This window comes from Alligator sinensis, unplaced genomic scaffold, assembly GCF_000455745.1.
Source record: "Alligator sinensis unplaced genomic scaffold, ASM45574v1 scaffold746_1, whole genome shotgun sequence".
NCBI lineage: Eukaryota > Metazoa > Chordata > Crocodylia > Alligatoridae > Alligator > Alligator sinensis.
The window spans coordinates 173,184-190,868 of NW_005841959.1; the positions used below are offsets into that span (position 1 = coordinate 173,184).

Consider the following 17,685-nt stretch of genomic DNA (forward strand, 5'->3'; position numbering starts at 1 on the left):
TTCCTGCTATTTGACATCTGGTCAATTACCTACCATCTCTGCAATAGGTGTCTGGTGCCTCTTGAGTTAGCGGGGGGCACGTGCCCCTCCCTGACACCAGTCAGTGACCAGGGGGGAGGGGGGGTCCCCTGGTGGCCGATCATGCTGACTGGGGGTGGGGAGAGTCCTACGTGGCCAATCTCACTCACCATGGAAGTGGCCGTGCTGCTTCCAGAAGTCCTGCGGCCACTTCTGGATGTGACACAGCCACTTTTGCTGGCAGCCCCACTGTGTCCTGACAGGGGTCCACTGGTACTCTCAGGGGGTGCACGTACAACCCCATGCACCTGCTTTGTGTTGCCCCTGATCTCTGCCTCAGTTTACACATCTGAAAATTGTGTAAACTGCTTGAATGGATTAACTTGATGCATTGTCTGTTAATTCAATTATGGCTTCTTCCCTAGGGCAGGAGCCAGATAGGAAGCCACTTGTAAGATACAAATAGGTCCACTTCAGAAGTTTTAAACCCAGCCAGGATTTCAGCAAATCTTAGAAGCCATCACACTCCCTTCATAGCTCAAGAGCTTTGTATTGCCCATGAGGATTATAGCCGTATCTCATTATTGATTACTATAGAGAATGTAAGCTTCACAGGGAGAGAACTGCAGGACTTCTAGCCCCTATCTCAGTCCATGAAGATTTATTGTCAAGGAAGCTTGCTTAGAACATCATTTTCAGATTGTTCATGCTCCAAAATTATTACAATTTATAATTTTATTCTAGAAAATTTGGCCAATGTTTTGAACTGTTTTAAGTTAACAAATTTCTCAAATATCATTTTCCTATCTTTTGTATTCTATATCTCACTTTTTTCACAGACAACCATTGGCTGCCCCACAACCGGAATACTTCGAGTGCAAGGGCTCTATCCATACCTTATATATACATATGTGTGTGTTTATGCTTATGTACATATAATATACATATGTTTATATCCTCTTATTACCATCCCAGTCCTACATTGTAGCTGTAGTTGGGAGGAGAATAAGGTTACCTACACCAAACATAGGCTGCAGGAAATCTATGGGGGGTGAAATACTGAAAAACCTGTACTTGACCAAAACTTGAAGACCTGCAATTTTATTGTATTACAGTTATCTCATTAAATAACTTGTTCTTAGCAATGTTTACTGGCCTTATGTATTTGGCAAATGAATTTATCATCGTAAAATGATTAGATAGTCAAGTTAATTTCTATGGTATATTTGTTAGAGTAATGACTATAGCTATTTAATATATTTCAGTCAAATTCATTATTTCAAGCAGCATTTTCTCTAATAACTCCATAGTTGCCTTAAGTAAACCTGATTCTTCTAATAAACTGTGTTGGACTAACTGATAGAGCTTTATGAGGTTAACATTCCTAGTACTGGTGCACTATTTATTTTTTTTCTCCTCAGAAATCTGTGGTCCATGGTCTCAGGGAATTGAGGTGGCAATTTGTTTAAAAAATAGATTTATTGTTCTCTAACCTTTGTGTCCTTCGTGCTTAAACCAGCACTTGAACTTCACCAGTTACTATGTCTTTACCAACAAAGAAAGAACTTTGTTTGCATTGAGGAGTCTTAAACTAAATTTAGAACAACAGTGACTCAGGATATACCATCTGATAGATGGTAATTAAGTTGTGACTGAATGGCATATATAAATTTAAATGACACAGCAGACATTTTCTGGAAGATGATACTAGTAACTTTTGAGCATTATGAAGTTAAGAAATGTGAATGACCTAATTTTGCACTTTAATGTAAATATTTAAGCAAATTTATATCCCTGCCAGTTAAATTTCTTCTTTTACCACCCACTCCAATCTCACTCTTTAAAAAAATAGAGAAAAGACCAAATAATTCATTCAAATTCAGTGCAAGGGGAAGTAATAAATCTAATGACATGCCTTAAAACCTTTCTCAACTATGCACTGTCTCAGAAGTCTAAAATCAGTGACTGCAAAATGCTCCCATGTGCTGTTTGAATAGACCCTAGAGAATATGTGGATCAGCTTCAGTTCTTTTGTTTCTCTGTAAAGATTTTGGTTCAAATCCTGGCACTTGTGTCAACTAAATGGATGCATGTGTTCCTATCAAAGAAAAATGGTATTCAGATATGAGGTCAGAACTTTCTACTGAGTTTAAATTAGCATGGTAGATTTCTGGGGACATGGATAATTGAGTCACAGAGTACAGGAAGCATAATGAAAGCAAAGTGACTGATAATCTAAAACTGGTGCAGTTTAGCTGACAGGAGGTGAACAAGTTGATTAATACACACGTGTGCAAACATATGTGTGTGTGTGTGTGTGTATAGTGCCAATTTTATGTGGGGGAAGGAATAGTGATTTTGACAAATTAGATGGAATATGGATTGTAGGTTTTTGTCAAAATGTCAAACACTTCAAATCAATGACAGCCCATAATTTCTATTAAATATGAGTATAAATTAACATCAAAAAGAAAATATCTGGGTGCCTTCAAAAGTGAATGTAAACCTTTTTTGTAGACATGTATTACTGGTGATTTTTTTATAAAGCATATTTCAATGTTTCTTTTCTTTTCTTATGTCATATACCTGTCTATCATAAATCAGTAAAGAATATTTTTACATCAATAATAATTAATGTGGATTTGTCAATTAAGTTCGTAGAAAAAGAATTTGAGTAGGAATGCTACACCAGTTTTGCTGCGGGATTTGACATTTTAGTTCTGCTCTTTCAAAAGATAATGATGCATGTGAAGGCAGCATATTCGGTGTCCATACTATAACTTCACACTCATCTTTGACAAGGTGCCAGACATCTTCAGTTCTCAAGGCATTGCATGTCTGCACCTTGGCAGTTACAGAATTGGACACAATCAGTTATCTTTAAAATGCCTCAATATAGGGTTAATTCCTTAATGGAAATACTGGAGCATGTAAAACATAGAAAATAATCTTTAAATTTTTGAAGTTTAATTTCTTAGATTTCAAGAATTGGCATTGACCCATTTTCTTTATCCTTTTGCTTCTCCAAAGTTTCAGTAATCTTTTAAAGTGTTCTAGTCGATTGGGGTTTTTTGTTTGGCCGGTTTTGTGGGTTTTTTAAAACAAAAATCATGTTCTAAACCACTTTATATTTACCTTCATTTCAAAATGTTAGGGAAACTGTGATAAATCAGTAATGATTTACATTTTTACAGATATAGTGATTACACATTTGAGAATAGCGAAATTGAAGTTTGCAAAAAGGTCGTCTTTGGGTCAGAAAGACCTTTCCAAGAAAAAATAACAACATTTAATTTGGCATGAAAATTTTTGTTAATTAGTGATGATGTATAATATGTCATGGTTCCTTGTAATATGAAGATAATTTAATAAAAATGCATATGTTTTAGAGAATGTCCTAGCTAGCATATTCAATCAAAGCCTGGTTTATAGTATGAATTATTCAGAACAGTAATATACACCTTCATTTTTTTTCCTAGCACCACTAACAGATAAACCACCAAAGCTTTTGCACCCATTGGAAAATAAGATGACAATTCAGGAGACCCAGCTAGGTAAGTTACAAGTATATTACACTGTTCAAATTCTGCTGATATCATACATTAATATACATGGAAGCCATGATGATGTTGCTTAAATTCAAAGGATGTAAAAGCACTACAACCGTTTGTCTCAGTTATGCTTTGTTTTAGTGCCAAAACATGTTATAATTCCTGTAGGATATTCTGATTGTATATTGATTACTTCCAAAATGTTTATAACCATTTAAAAATTGGTCCTGATGTTCCTGAAAAGATGAGTAATGTTGTCTAAGTCTGTTAAAAATCTCAATGTTGGTCCCTGAATTGCAGGCTTTTAATTTGCATGGGTTCATGTAATTAAAAATAAAAAAGAAGCTATTTTATAAAGTTAATTTTTAAAGTAATTGTGTAATAAAGATTTAGTGTGATGATATAATCATACAGACCTCATTCCAGTTTAATAGGTGCTATACTACAGGACTTTTGTTTGGGGATTTAACTGTATGTCTGTGGTGATATTTTTTGTAATTATAAATGTTTGATGCCAACAAAACAGCCAGCAGAGAGTGAGAACTTTACAACAACTCAACACTTTTACATTATGTGGCACTGTATGAATGAGTTTGGAGATATCTACTTTACAAAGAGTAATGATTAATCAGTGGACCAAGGATCATCCTTTTTCTAAATTTGACCAGTAAAGTCGGTAGGTATATTTGGCTCATTGCCTCTGGGGATAAATGCAGAGGACAAGTTGTAACATACACTTACCAGTAAATTATACTGAGTCATGGAATTATGCTTTGGTGTCCTAAAGCTGACATCCTGCCTAATGAATTTACGAAAACGCTAGAACTTTACCAGAGGAAAATAAATGAGAATGAGCTTGGTGGTTCATCCTCAATCTTGAGCAGGCATTAGTCAACATCAGAAAAGTTGGAGGTGGTGTTGAGAGATCTGTGAGAGAAGTCAAACACTTGCTAATTAGAGATGAAGTTCACTGCCAGAGATCTGTTCTTGCACAGCGCTTTCCTAGGCTATGTCTGATGCTAGTTAGGATTTCATATTAAATGTCAGTTTGATAAATCTAAGAATGGTGAATTAAGCGGGTAGTTGTCTAAAGGATTACGGTACCAAGTTATGCATTTCCTGAGAGTGCTGTATTAAAAAGTAATTACCAGTTTGTATTGGCATTCCTTATGGTCCTGATTGCTGGAGATGGTACTTTTAGGAGGAGATCACAGTAATTCTGAATAGTATATGACATTGCTGGATGTTGTTGCTGTTGTTTTGTTGATTTTTGTTTTGTCTTGTTTTGTTTTTCCTTCTCCCTTAGTCAAAGAAAACCGAGCGAGGAATATTTCAAAATGACTCTAAATTTCTTCTCTGAACTAATATCACATTTTTTAAATGGATGAGGAAGGGTGGGGAAAGAGAATTTGTGTGTCCGTTAGTGGTTTTTGGCTAGATGTCCTACACCAATGAGATATTAATTAAAAAATAATGTAATTATTAATGGGCAGCTAGAGGGTTTTTGCCTCAGATTTTTAGGATTAAACATATCTTTGACTTCTCATATTTCTGAGAGAAAATGAATGGTTTGCAAAGTGTGTGGTTCTGGAAACCATACTTTTTCATAAGACTAAATAGTTGCTGATTAATGTAAACAGCCTAACATGAAGATGTTATTTTCTCAAACAGATAGGCATGACTGATCATAAATTCATTTGAAGTTAAAATGGCTTGCATTGTATCAGAACACTACAGGAAATATATTAATTAAGTATATGTGGGAGGGAAATAATTAATAAATATATTAATTAAGTGTGGGGTGGGAGAGAAACAAATAACATAGGCAAAAGATACAACAAAGAAGTTTTTTTCTGAGATGGAAACTTTTAGGCAACTATCTTCAGCCTAAAGATCCTAACTAGTTAGATTCTTTGTATGCCAGTGTTTAAGAGCAAATCTTTGAGTGGCCCATTTCATTTCTTTGGGACTGTTCATATGCTTACACGTAACCAGCTCAGTAGCATCTTCAGGATCAGGGCCTAACAGCTTGCTGCTATTCATCTATTTGACTCCTAGATTAGTAAGGTATTGAAGCAGCTCTGATTAGTTTTTGGGACACCTGGTCTCTTATCATACTGAAAACAGCACTTGAAAACACTACTACAGTTCCCTTGGGAGGAGGGCTGATAATAGTTGCATCTTCCATGAGTTCAACAGAAATGAGGTTTTTGGAGAACTGTACAGGTGGTAAGCAATAACACTTTTTTTTTTTTTTCATGACAATGTGTAAATCCTCCTTTCAGTTAGTAAAAAGACATCTAAGAAGGATCAGGCATAAGGACAGTTTATATTAATAAATATAATTATTTTTAGGCCTCGGATATCTATGACTTAAGATGATGAGAATTCAGGAACGACCCAAGATTTCACAAATTAAATGCCAGACAAATAATTAACAAATCTTCTCATTATTTCATGAATGTATTGATGTTACTTTATACACCAAGAGTACTAGAGTTTTGTATTTTTTTTTGTCTCAGACCAACACGGCTACCAAATACATCCCTTGATGTTACCTTATGCATCTGAAGCTTTGGGAGTTTGTTGCCCTGGATTTATATCTTGGGGTGTGTGTGTGTGTGTGTGTGTGTGTGTGTGTGTGTGTGTGTGTGTGTGTGTGTGGGAGATAAATTAATCTTGAATGATATGGACTAAGAGTTGTGTCTATAACAAATAATTCAGGTATTAGTAAACTGAAAGTCTGATTATATGAAAGTAGTAAATAGAATTTCTGTTATAAGACTTAGATTTCAAGGTTCACATGTCTGGTAATACTAGCTTTCATGTTACCTTTTTATTTCAGAAACAAACCAGAAATAGGAAAGGGACTTTTTTGTTTTTAATGTCTGAAGTTTTATTTTGGAACAATAGAAGGGAGGTACTTCTTTCCCGTATAATTTTTTTTTATGGTGGGCAAAATAGTTCAGGAAATAGGACCTAGGTGGATAGACCATGCCAAATTTTAAAACTCAAATGAATTGAAACTTTTCTGATAACAGAAAAATCAAGTCAACTTTTTGTACTATTTTCCATGACTGTTGGACAAAAGTTGAAGTGTCCAGAATGTTTTGGAAAAAGCTATTCTTGCCTTTTTGGCCAGATTTAAAGCAGGAAAAGTCTTTAAGATCTAAAAACAGATTGTTGTATGGTCTGTCTGAATAGACCTGCTAGCCTCAGATAGCTCTCTTGCTTATGCAAAAGAAAATTGTTCCTATCTGAAACAATCTACTGAAACTGTTGTGATTTACCTATATCTAAAAATTACTCCTATGAACCCAAACCCATTCAATCTCTTCTCTTTGTGGTCTGTCACAATTTGTTTTTGATTAACCCTTTATTTTACATACCAAACGTGCATACAACATAGGGTATGGACACATGTAGCAATTAAAATGTTTCAAACTCCTTTAAAATGTTTTAGGAGGCCATAGAGTCGCATGTACATGCACCTCACACATGTTCTAAAAGTGGCTGAAACACTCCAAAAGAGGAACTGTTTACATGAAGTACTATTTTGGAGCATTTCACTTGCCATTACATTTGCCTGAGATCAAATGAATGCCAGGCTGGGGTTAGTGCTGGAGCTGAAGCTGGGCTTAGATTTAAACACTTGCTTTATCTGACTTGAGTTCAATCATAATTTAGACAGGTTACATATTTGATAAAGTAAGTGCAGTAGCAATCTTTCTCATTAGAACAGCAATTCTGCCCCAGGGTGTCACTGTTGGGTGTGTAGACACCTAAACTTGATTCACAAGATAAACCCAAAGATTCCAGATAGGACTCTAAAGCAAAAAAACATTCTGAGCTGTTGTGATCTCTCTGAGAAGAACTGCTCTGTTATTTTTTCATAATTAAGAAATGAGGGAAAGCTAAGAGTTGGCATTTTCATGGGAGTGCATAGAGTCTAAAAACATTGGGACCCACTACTGTAATTGATTTCCCTTACAGAGTTAGCCTTTGAAATGCAGAATGATTTGTGAGGGATGCTTGATCATGGTAAAAGGACATTTCTTCCACTTAAATTTAAGTTAACCAGGCACAAGATATGTGCATGTTGATAAGGATGCCATGATACCTCAATCAGCCAAATGTTCCCAGGACCCTTGCCAGATTAACAGTAAATGAAAGTGCCTCAAATAATATATGTTATGAAAGACAAAGCATAACAGGTGGATGAGAAAGATGAGATAGGAGAAGAACAGTTGCAATAATAGGAGTTATCTTACTTTAATATTTAAATGGGGTTCATCTTAGAAATCTTCTCTAAGCCTGTCTTAGGAAGGTAGATAATTGGTCATAGTCTGAAAATATGGAACTAAACATTAAAGATAACCTACTTTAACTCTTTTTCTGTAGTGATATGCTGGAAAAATCAGAGCCTTAAAAATACCTTATCCCACCATAAATGTAGTTTTAATCTTATCAGTGATTCAAAAAAACTACAACGCCTTAATGTTTCTCATACAGTGGTTGTACTGACTCTAACCTTGTTATTGTTATATACTCCAAAGAAAAAAAATATGAATAGAATTTCCAAATTCTTTATTACCACTTTGAATACTGCACCTGCAAGATATAGAAGTATGGCCATTCAGTATGTATAGCATAAACCAAGAACTTCTTAACATTTTTCACCCCACAAACAATGCATTCAAAAACCACATACACAAAGGAATATAAATCTGTCTAGGATTAGTGTGGGGGGAAAAAATATTCTGATTTCAAATGATCCATATCTCATAAGTATAGACCCTAACACTTAACAACTGATTTAGCTAATTCCGTTGTAGCCTAGGCTCTGAACTAGAGTCAACATCAGCCAGCTAAATAGTGAATGATAACTTTCTTTTTACACAAAGGCAGAAATCATGAGTATGCAGAATTAAGGTGTTTTGGATAGCTATGAATTTTCTAATGTTTGAATCTGTAAATTTATTCATAGATGTTTTATTCAACATTAACCTCACTTTACTGAGGTGTTTCCTTTGGGAATCTTTGATCTGATCATAATGGGAGCAGTGACTATACATTTTTGTTGTTCCTCATTCTGGATCCTACTGTAGATTTGCTTGCACAAAGGCTTATCTGTCTTGCATACCCGGCTCCTCTTTGTGTAACGGCTTTAGTGGACAAGCATAGGTGAACAGTCACTGACAGGGCTTTCTGCATTAATGTAAATGTTATTCTTTGGTTGCAGGAACAGTCTGTACTGCTATTTCCTATTTTGAGCTGCTAATGTGCTGGCTTGTTGGCATCAATAACAAATTTTTCAAAAAGATTAAGTAGTGTAAAATTTTCCATACTTTTGAATGGAGAGAAGGCTGCAGAGCATCTGAAGCTTTTGAATGTGGATTGGAGAAACATCCAAAATTTCAGATTCTAATCTAAAGTTTACTGGAGCATTCCCAGACTCCTGATGGCTCTTGCCAGCACAGTAAAACATAGTCAAGTACAGCAAATCTTTTTCAAGAAATCTCTGAGAAATGGCAGGATCTAACAAATTATCAAAAGCCAAACCATAATAAAATAAGGAATATCATGCAATGGTAATGCAGTGTGGAAACAAGTGCATGCTGTACATGATTGACACTCTCCAAAATGGCAGTTATGAAAAGACCATGATCTTGTACATTTCAAACATCAGGAATCAGATTGTTCTGTGATCATTTCTTCTCATTTTTTGGCTTGAAGCTACGCTGAATGCTTCCAAATTATATGCAGATACTTTGAAAAGTCTAATGTTGAAACATCTGGAGGCGTTACTTAGTACCAAAAAATACAATGTTGCTTAATTTTTAGTATACGATATCACAAAAAATGGTTAAGTGGGGAATATCAAAATTAAGTATTGTGTCCTAAGTATTTTTGATTAATGACTGTTCAGTCTGAGCTTAATTTTCTGTGGTAGAACTACAGGTCTCTTGTGAGCATCAATAATCTCTGCAAGAAAACCTGACCTCGATAGATAGCTTATTTCTGCTATCATTGAAATTACAAGTGCTTTTGGCTTTTCCCTTGGAGCAGTCTGCTTTCTAACTCTATAACAATAGCTGCTTGCCAGTCCTGTACATGAAGTTAGCATGTGTTCATGCAGTTCAAATTAGTAATCTTACAAGCAACATTATACTATTGTTAAAAATGCTTGTGCCCATATAAGCTCCTTTGTAATATGATTTGGATGTTATGTTGTGTATATATGAAATGGTTTCACTTCAAAAAATTCTTACTTTGTTAGGTGAATTCCGACTTTGTTCGTTATCAGGCACTTGTCTGGTTGGCATGCATTTGTGCTCCTGTTGTTTTGCTAAAAGGTTTGTTTGAAGGTAAATGCAACTAAAATGCTCCTAAAGTGACAGCTGCAGGCTTTTCCCTTAAAGCTTTGACAAATTCTGGTGGTTGAACAAAGTCTAATCTTACTGTGAAATTTTTAAGCCACTTTACAAACTAAAATTACTTTTATTTGTTAACAGGTACAAAGCAGTTAAAATGATAACATTGGAGTTAATAATTAAGTGGAATGTACTTTTACTAAGTATAAATTTCATAAAGCCCTGTGAAAGCATCAGAGATGGAAGCAAACTGTAATGCAGACATTTTGCATGCCTTGTCTTCTGAGTGTCCAAGCTACTAATTGGCTAATTTAGGTGAATTTTAACATTAGGTATTTCCAAGGGAAAATGTATATCTATTTAATGTAATATTATGTAAAGGAACTTGTTATAGGGACAGATTTTGGTCATTGTTTATCACTGTCCCTGTGATAGCACTGAAATAGTGTAAACTGGAATTGGCCATATACACAATCATGTTTAAAAAATAAGGGTTTATTAACTATATAATTATAAATAGGCATACACTCCATGGGGATCTAGTAGCCCTTAGCTTTGGATTAGGCCTGAAATACTGCCTATATTTATAATAACTCAAACCCAAATTTTGTTGTTCAGAATAAATTACCACTCGGGTGCTTTAAAACTCTCATCTAAATTTTATAGCTTGAATTAATCTCATAATACCTTTGACAGTTAAAAACTGCAATAATATTAAGAATTCTTCAGCTTTCCTCCATTTATTACTTTTGTTTCTGTTCTAAGGTGGGGCAGGGAAGAAAAGCTAGAAGTTAGATTTTGCTTCAAAGCTCCATGCAGAACAAAATAGATACGATCTGAGAGTCGGGTATATTCAGTACTCAAAATTCACACCACTGCAGACAACATGCATAGGTACCTAAAGTATGCCTTTAGGGTTAGACTTCAGTGCCTTCAGACTCCAGAGTAACATCTGGGTGAGGTAAAGATGAGAGGGAAGAAAGTGAGAGAATAGATCAGTGGGATCAGAATTTGACTTTAATTTACGGGCTTACATATTCAGTAAACCCTGTGTATGCTGTCTAAACTGAGGGGCTTTCACCTTTTTAGTCTACCAGCCATTTTAATGTATTCTTTAAATACCAACATGCTGTATGCAATAACTGTTACATACTCATTGAAGTAATTAATGTGTAAAAATTGAAAAATGGTTGCATGAAGCAGATAGTGGGGAAAAAGTCTTATTCACCAAGGAATAACTCCTCTCAAGTGGGAATTTTATATACAAAAAAATCATACTCGCTATGTCAAATGTTCAAAAGCACATTTTAATTAACTCATATTAAAAATAATTAAAAAAAAAAAACAGAAAATGGTTGGAAACAGTACAGCCTTCATTGTGACTAGATTGGTGAAATATGGGGCTAAAACGTCAAAAAATTTTTTGACAACTCTTTCTAGGTGCTTCACCTGAATTAATAAAGCATTGTATTTCTGAATAATTCATTAGGGGTTTTTTTTTTTTTTTATTCATTTATTTATTTAGGTTAAAAGTCTAGCACTCTTTAACATACACATGGTACATTTGCTCTAATTAAATATTGAGGCAGAGCTAACTTCTTAGTATTGCTTTATGATTCCTTTAGGAATTGATACTAAAGATACTAAAGTCGATTATAATTTAAATGATTTAAAGAGTTTTGGAGTTGCATTGAGGTGTTGCATTTAAAAAAAAAAAATCTGCTTTTACCTAGTTTTTTGGGGTTTTTTGCCCCAGCACATTTCACTCCATTCCAAGTCAGAATTAGAGGATCTCTATCACCAGAAGTCACTTAAAACTCAGAGTATATGAAATCACATTCTAATAGAGAGGCAGCTAACATATAAGATTTGCAGCCAAAACTGCACAATCATATCTTGCCTCATGAGTGATGATAAATGGCATAACATTGATCTTTTATCATAAATTCAATATCCAGCTTGCAGTTTTCAGTCTCCTAGAGCTCTCAAGTGCCAGACTTACAAAAAGCTTTAAGCACATGAGTAATTTTAGGCATGTGACTAGTCAAGTGAATGAGACTACTTATCCAAAAAAAATAGTTACTCGTGTGTAAAAATATTTGCAGGATTAGAATGCAAGACAGATTGATTTATTAATGATCCAGGGGTAGCTATTCCTATGTTCTACCATGAATATTTCCCATGCTTCTGGGCTTTGCTGGTTGTGTTCCCTTTCCCCACTCCCTTCCCCAATATGCACACTTTTCTGCCTGAAAATCATTGGGTGCTAAGTACAGTTAAGCCTGGGGACTTTGAGTGGGCTGTCACAGGCCAGCTGGGCACTGTGAGTGTATCAATTTTATCACAGGCCAACTGGGCTGTTTGATTCAGTTTTGGGTCGAGGAGGCAAAGCTGGGAGTGGAATAAAGGCAAATTTATTATAGCTTACACACACACAACAGTTAACAGAAAGATAAATGCGATAAGCAGATAAGGCAGTATTAAAGAGCTAATAGTAAATAATAACAACAGATAATAACAACAGATAGATAGATAGATTAATCTGTCACAGGCCAACTGGGCACTGTGAGGGTATTAGCCACACTGGGCTGTTCAAAACAACAAATAGACAGACATGGGTTGGCAACTTATCGATAGTCCCTCAATGACAGGTGCGCTCCAAGTGATTCCAGCAAAGTCAGGCATCCCTGATGATTGACGCTGTCAGAGGGATTACTGGGGAAAGTCCCTTGCTCAGGATCTGATCCTCACTCACATCGGGAGTCTGGGGTCCAGGCGTGGGACAGAAATGACTATTCTGTTCCTCCTTCCTGCTGGTCATCTGATGCATGTGTTTTTTATACCTCGTCTTATGTTAATCTGTTGGCCTCAGGGCCACTCACAATATTGCCCTATAGCTGTTACCCTATGGGATTGAAAGGTGTTAAAATTATCATAAAAGGATACTACCCAGACTCAGGTTTATCCAATAAGCAAACTATGATGCAGCACCTTTAGGTTTGAAATTGACATTGCTCCGCCTAAATCCCAACCCCTTCATTTGAATATGCTTCCTTGGGATGTGCTTTCCTGGAATGCGTTGGGTGTTCCTAGCAGTTAGATGCAGTTTTTATTGCTAAGGCTGAACCCTGAGCAAAAAACCGTTAGGCCAGCTAATCTCACAGCTACAGCTTTGCCTATGGGGCCCAGTCAGTTCCATGAACAGTTAATTTATCATTTTGGTTAAACTTATGACAGACAAATTACATTTGCAGTTTACAAACTTATAAGCTAATATTAACTAATACTACCTGTTTAGGCAAAATACCAAATGCCTCAAAGAAGCACATACTATTGCTTATTAATCCCTCTGGTTCTGGCTGTCACAGTGAGCCATGTCAGTGCTCTTGCTGGGAGTAAAGCCAGAGGTTCCTAGCTAGAGGTTCTGGCTCTTTCACTCGGAGTCAGGCCAATTGCCATATTTGGGGTCAGGAAGGAATTTTACCCCATGGTCAGATTAGTATGGACTGTGAGGGTTTTTGCTTTCCTCTGTAGTGGGGAGTCTGGCCCTCTACCTGAGATCTCTTAAGCATATATTGACAACATTTTATAGAAGCAGGACATTGACTTCTGTTGTTTCCCTACTTTACCTGTGGCAGGTTAGGGTGCTAGATCTATGGTGTGTTCCAGTTGACAGTAGTCTTATATAGAATTTTTATTATGGTTTCCATAGAATAGTTCGGATCCTGTCTCAGGGAGGGCACAAGACTAAATGACCTCTGGAGGTCCATTCCAACCTATGATTTGAATTGCACATAGGGAAATTTAAAAATGTCTGAAAGTGGTGGTAATAGATTACTAAATATATTATTAAAATAACTTATTCATGAGTAATTGATACCTGTAGAAATTGATTATAGACGACTATTGTATATTAGGTCAACTTAAAATGGGCATTTTGATTTTTATTATAGTTGCACTAGGGAAGAGAGACCCATCGCAAAGCAGTAACAGTTTCCTTATTCGTCCTTTTAGAAAGACGGAAATATTTCCCAGAGCCAGCACATCTATTACTAGGTTTTTCTTCTTAAGGTATACCAGTGGAAGAAGAAATGTTGTGAATGAGAGAGAGTAGACTTGGGAGAGGTTTAATTGTGATGAGGGGGAGGGGAGGAAATACCTTACTGAAGATTATATGACATCAATACTTCATGAGAAGACTGAATTGTGATAACCTTCCTTTCTCAGTGGTAAGCTCATTCGTTTTCTTAATATTTCTCAGTCTGTATCCTGTGTCACTTGGAAATGAAGTTTTCTGTGGAGACCAGTTTATAGACTGAGTTAAGGCAGGACATTGCAGATATAAAAGGAGTCTTTAAGTCCATCACTTTTTTCCAAATGAAATAAGTTGTACTACCAAGTCTTTCTTGAAATATATTCAGAAATACTCTAATTTTCTTTCTGTGTTTTGAAACAATAGCTTTTAAAAAGTGACTGAACTGAATTATAAAAAGAGACTTTAGGTCCAGATCCACAGTATGGCATTGTGTTGCCAATGCACAAGTCCCTTAGTTTTGTCAGCATTTCAATCACACTTTTGATGTATGAATCAGTTGCATTCTTTTCAACATCTTTACACTCATCTATATCAATACACAGCATATTTCAATAGGGTTCTTGCTTTTCAGTATATAAATATACATGCTGAATTAAAACCACTGAAAACAACTAGAAAGGAACTAAAACAGGAAACCATTAAAAGTGTATGTTATTTTTAGTGATTCTAAAGGTTCATTAAACGTTTGAATCATTTTTCATCCACAAAATGAGACTTTTTTTTGATCTGTCAATTTTGATTCTTTTAATCTTTTAGAATCTGAAAGCTTATTTCTGAAGAAGGTAGCAGAACTTACAGAGGGCTCTGTTGTAGCCTTGATAAGATATAGGAATTCTTTTACTTGCTCATCTGAGTGACATGAGAAAACCAATCTTAGAAAAAGGATTGTTCCTCTTTTTTTAATTATTGCTGTGATATATAAAAATATATGCTGACTTAGATTCAGTCTGCTGGAATAAGTCTCACAGACCCATTTTATTTGGACAGTGCATCACAAGAGCATCATCCATCTGTCTAATCTCGAGATTGCATGATGTTGTATTATTTTCAGTTTTGAGCTGACTGTTATAGGAAAGTATCACATGGTAGTTCCTAAATTAGTCAGATAATAGTCCAGTAGTTTGTAACCCTTTTCTTTTTGCTTGAACAATCTCTTTTCTTCTAGTATTACTGTTGCAGCCCAGCATTTATACGTGTGTGCTGTTCGTTACAGAGACTTGACTATAAAATCTGTCCTCTGGTATAAGCAGTTTCTCCATCCATACTTTGTCATAATCTTAAATTTCCTTAAGCTTCTTATATGGTTAGAGGTAGAGTGACAGCCAGAGGTAGATTAAAAGGGAGCATCAGGGAAGTCGGTATCTCCCAGGATTTGATGCTTCCCTCTTGAACTTTTCTCATGATTTACAGGTTCTATCCTTCGTTATTACAGCATTATGCCATTGATCAAATTTATTGCGACTATTCTGCAGTTCCCCTACTGCTGCCCTCATTTTTCATGCTTTACAGCAATCTGTCAATAAGTGCAACAGTTGGTTTCTATTTTTTTAAATAAAAATTACCTGTGAAACCTATTGTAATATAGAGCATGGTGGGGAGGAGAAGGGGAGAAGAAGAACAATACAGCTTGAAATCCAAAAGCATTTTAACATGGATAATGAAGATGACAGCTTTGAGTGAAATTTGAGTGATATTAATAGTGGCATCTGAGGAGTTTATAAATAGACATCTATTTTATATTACTGGAAGATGGAAAAGACCTGTTTTTCAGTGGAACTCCTGTACCAAAAGCTTTCAGACAAAATGATATATTTAATGAAAAGTAACCCCAAGTGACTATGCCATTTAAGGGTATGCTGAAGGGATATACTTAATTCCACTTGAGGGTAAGCCTTTCCAAATATGGCTGTACAATTAGTGATATAATAATTGTTGGATACACTAATGGAAGATTCACTGAGGAGGGTTTTAGATGGGGCTAGTTTTAAGATCCAGGCTTATTAAACTAATTGCCTTGTTACATGTTGCACTTTGAGCAGCAAAGATGTGGATCAGAGTTCATGCTAGCTCAAGTTTGGAGCAGTCCCACATTCAAGCCAGCAGGAGCCTTGAGGACTGAAAGGTAACAATACCCCCTGGAATGCAAGGGAAAGATGATTCTTACCTTGCAGTCCTCAAGGCCCCAGCTTTTTGAATGTGTGACTGCTCCAGACTCAAGCTACCATTGACACTGATCAACACTGGAGCAGCTCAAAGTAGAATATTTAACAAGGCATTTAGTTGCATGTTGGCTAGTTACACAAGGCCCACCCCCAGGGCTCCTCCCTGTTCTTTCACTGGTTTGCTCCTGCCCAGGGAAGATATATAGGGGGTACACACAGATACACGTGCACCCCCTGAGTGTGGCAGTGCACCCCATACAAAAAGGTGCCGCCGGATCTGTCAGTGGCACCTGCGGGCAGTTGCTGCTCGCCACCGACACCACTGGTGGCATCTGCGGGCAGTTCACGATTGCTGCTGGTTGCCACTGCTGGCACCTGTGGGTGGTCATCAACCCCTGGTCAGCGCTCGGCACCCTGCCCCTCCCTCCCCACCCTCGCCAACTGTGCTGGTGGCATCTGCAGGAGCTCCGTGTTCCTGCCACTGCCAAAGGTGCCCCCCCCCCCCCCCCAGTTGCCAGGGGCACACGTCATTCATGCTTCTGGCTGCTAGCAATGTCCGAGGGGAGTAGGCACTCTTCTCCAGGCTGAGCCCAGCCCAGAAAGTAGAGGCATGGGCTAGTCAGGCAAGTTCCTCTTCCCTGCCTGCTGCCTTGGGACAGTGCTGGCAGCCTAAAGTAAGCCAGGGGGATGGAGGGTCTGTTCAGGGATCTGGGGTGCTTCAGGGTGGTCGGACTGATCTAAGGTGGGTGGGAGAGGGCAGTAGGCCAATTCAAGCTGATGAAGGATGGGGGTAGGAGGCAGTAGACTGGTTAGGTGAGGGGCTGGTGCAAGGTAGTGGCCCTCATCTGGGCTTGTAGAGGAGGAGTATGGGGGTTGCTTACACTAACATGTACCCTTGCTCTGTTTGGATTCCAGTTCCCTAATAAATTGGAATCAACCATTTTACCCATTCCTGCATTATTCACATGGAGGAGGGCATAGGTTTCCCAAAAATCAGTGAAGAACATTGATAGGGTGTCAAAGAGCTGGCATTTAGTCCACTGTAAATGATGATGTAAAGAATCCTAAATTCCAATGCACAAATTATTGTTGGCAGCTCCCAGATGAGTTAAATGTGTTGCTTAACTAAAACATCTCTCTTACAGTTTAAATCCATGATAATAGACAGCCTCAATCTGACTTCAAACAGCATTGTTAATGGAAGAAATGAGTTGAGATACCCACCTAAATGATTTTTTGCTTCTCTCAGGGTGCCAAACTGGAAAATACTACATGTTAAACACTGTTGTTCAGAGAAGTTATTATATAATCTGAAGGCTAGAAAATTGTAATTAGAGGTTTGCTTTGGGGAATTGGCTTGTAGATAAAGTAAATGTGCATTAGAACAATGGTCCAGGGCAACAGCAAGGATTAAGTGATTTGTAAAAGCCTGTTTGTAACAAAAGTTTCCTTCAAGGTCCACTGTGTCTGACACAGGCAAGCAA

General features: G+C 36.9%; 1 protein-coding gene across 1 annotated transcript in view; it reads left to right on the forward strand.

The window, feature by feature from the left end:
* IL1RAPL1 (interleukin 1 receptor accessory protein like 1) overlaps nt 1-17,685 on the forward strand; it is a 376,606-nt gene that overhangs the window by 64,081 nt on the left and 294,840 nt on the right. Inside the window, exon 3 of the mRNA XM_014518489.2 lies at nt 3,498-3,572. Within this exon, the coding sequence (XP_014373975.1) occupies nt 3,548-3,572 (25 nt within the window). The 5' untranslated portion in view covers nt 3,498-3,547. The remainder of the gene's footprint in view (nt 1-3,497; nt 3,573-17,685) is intronic.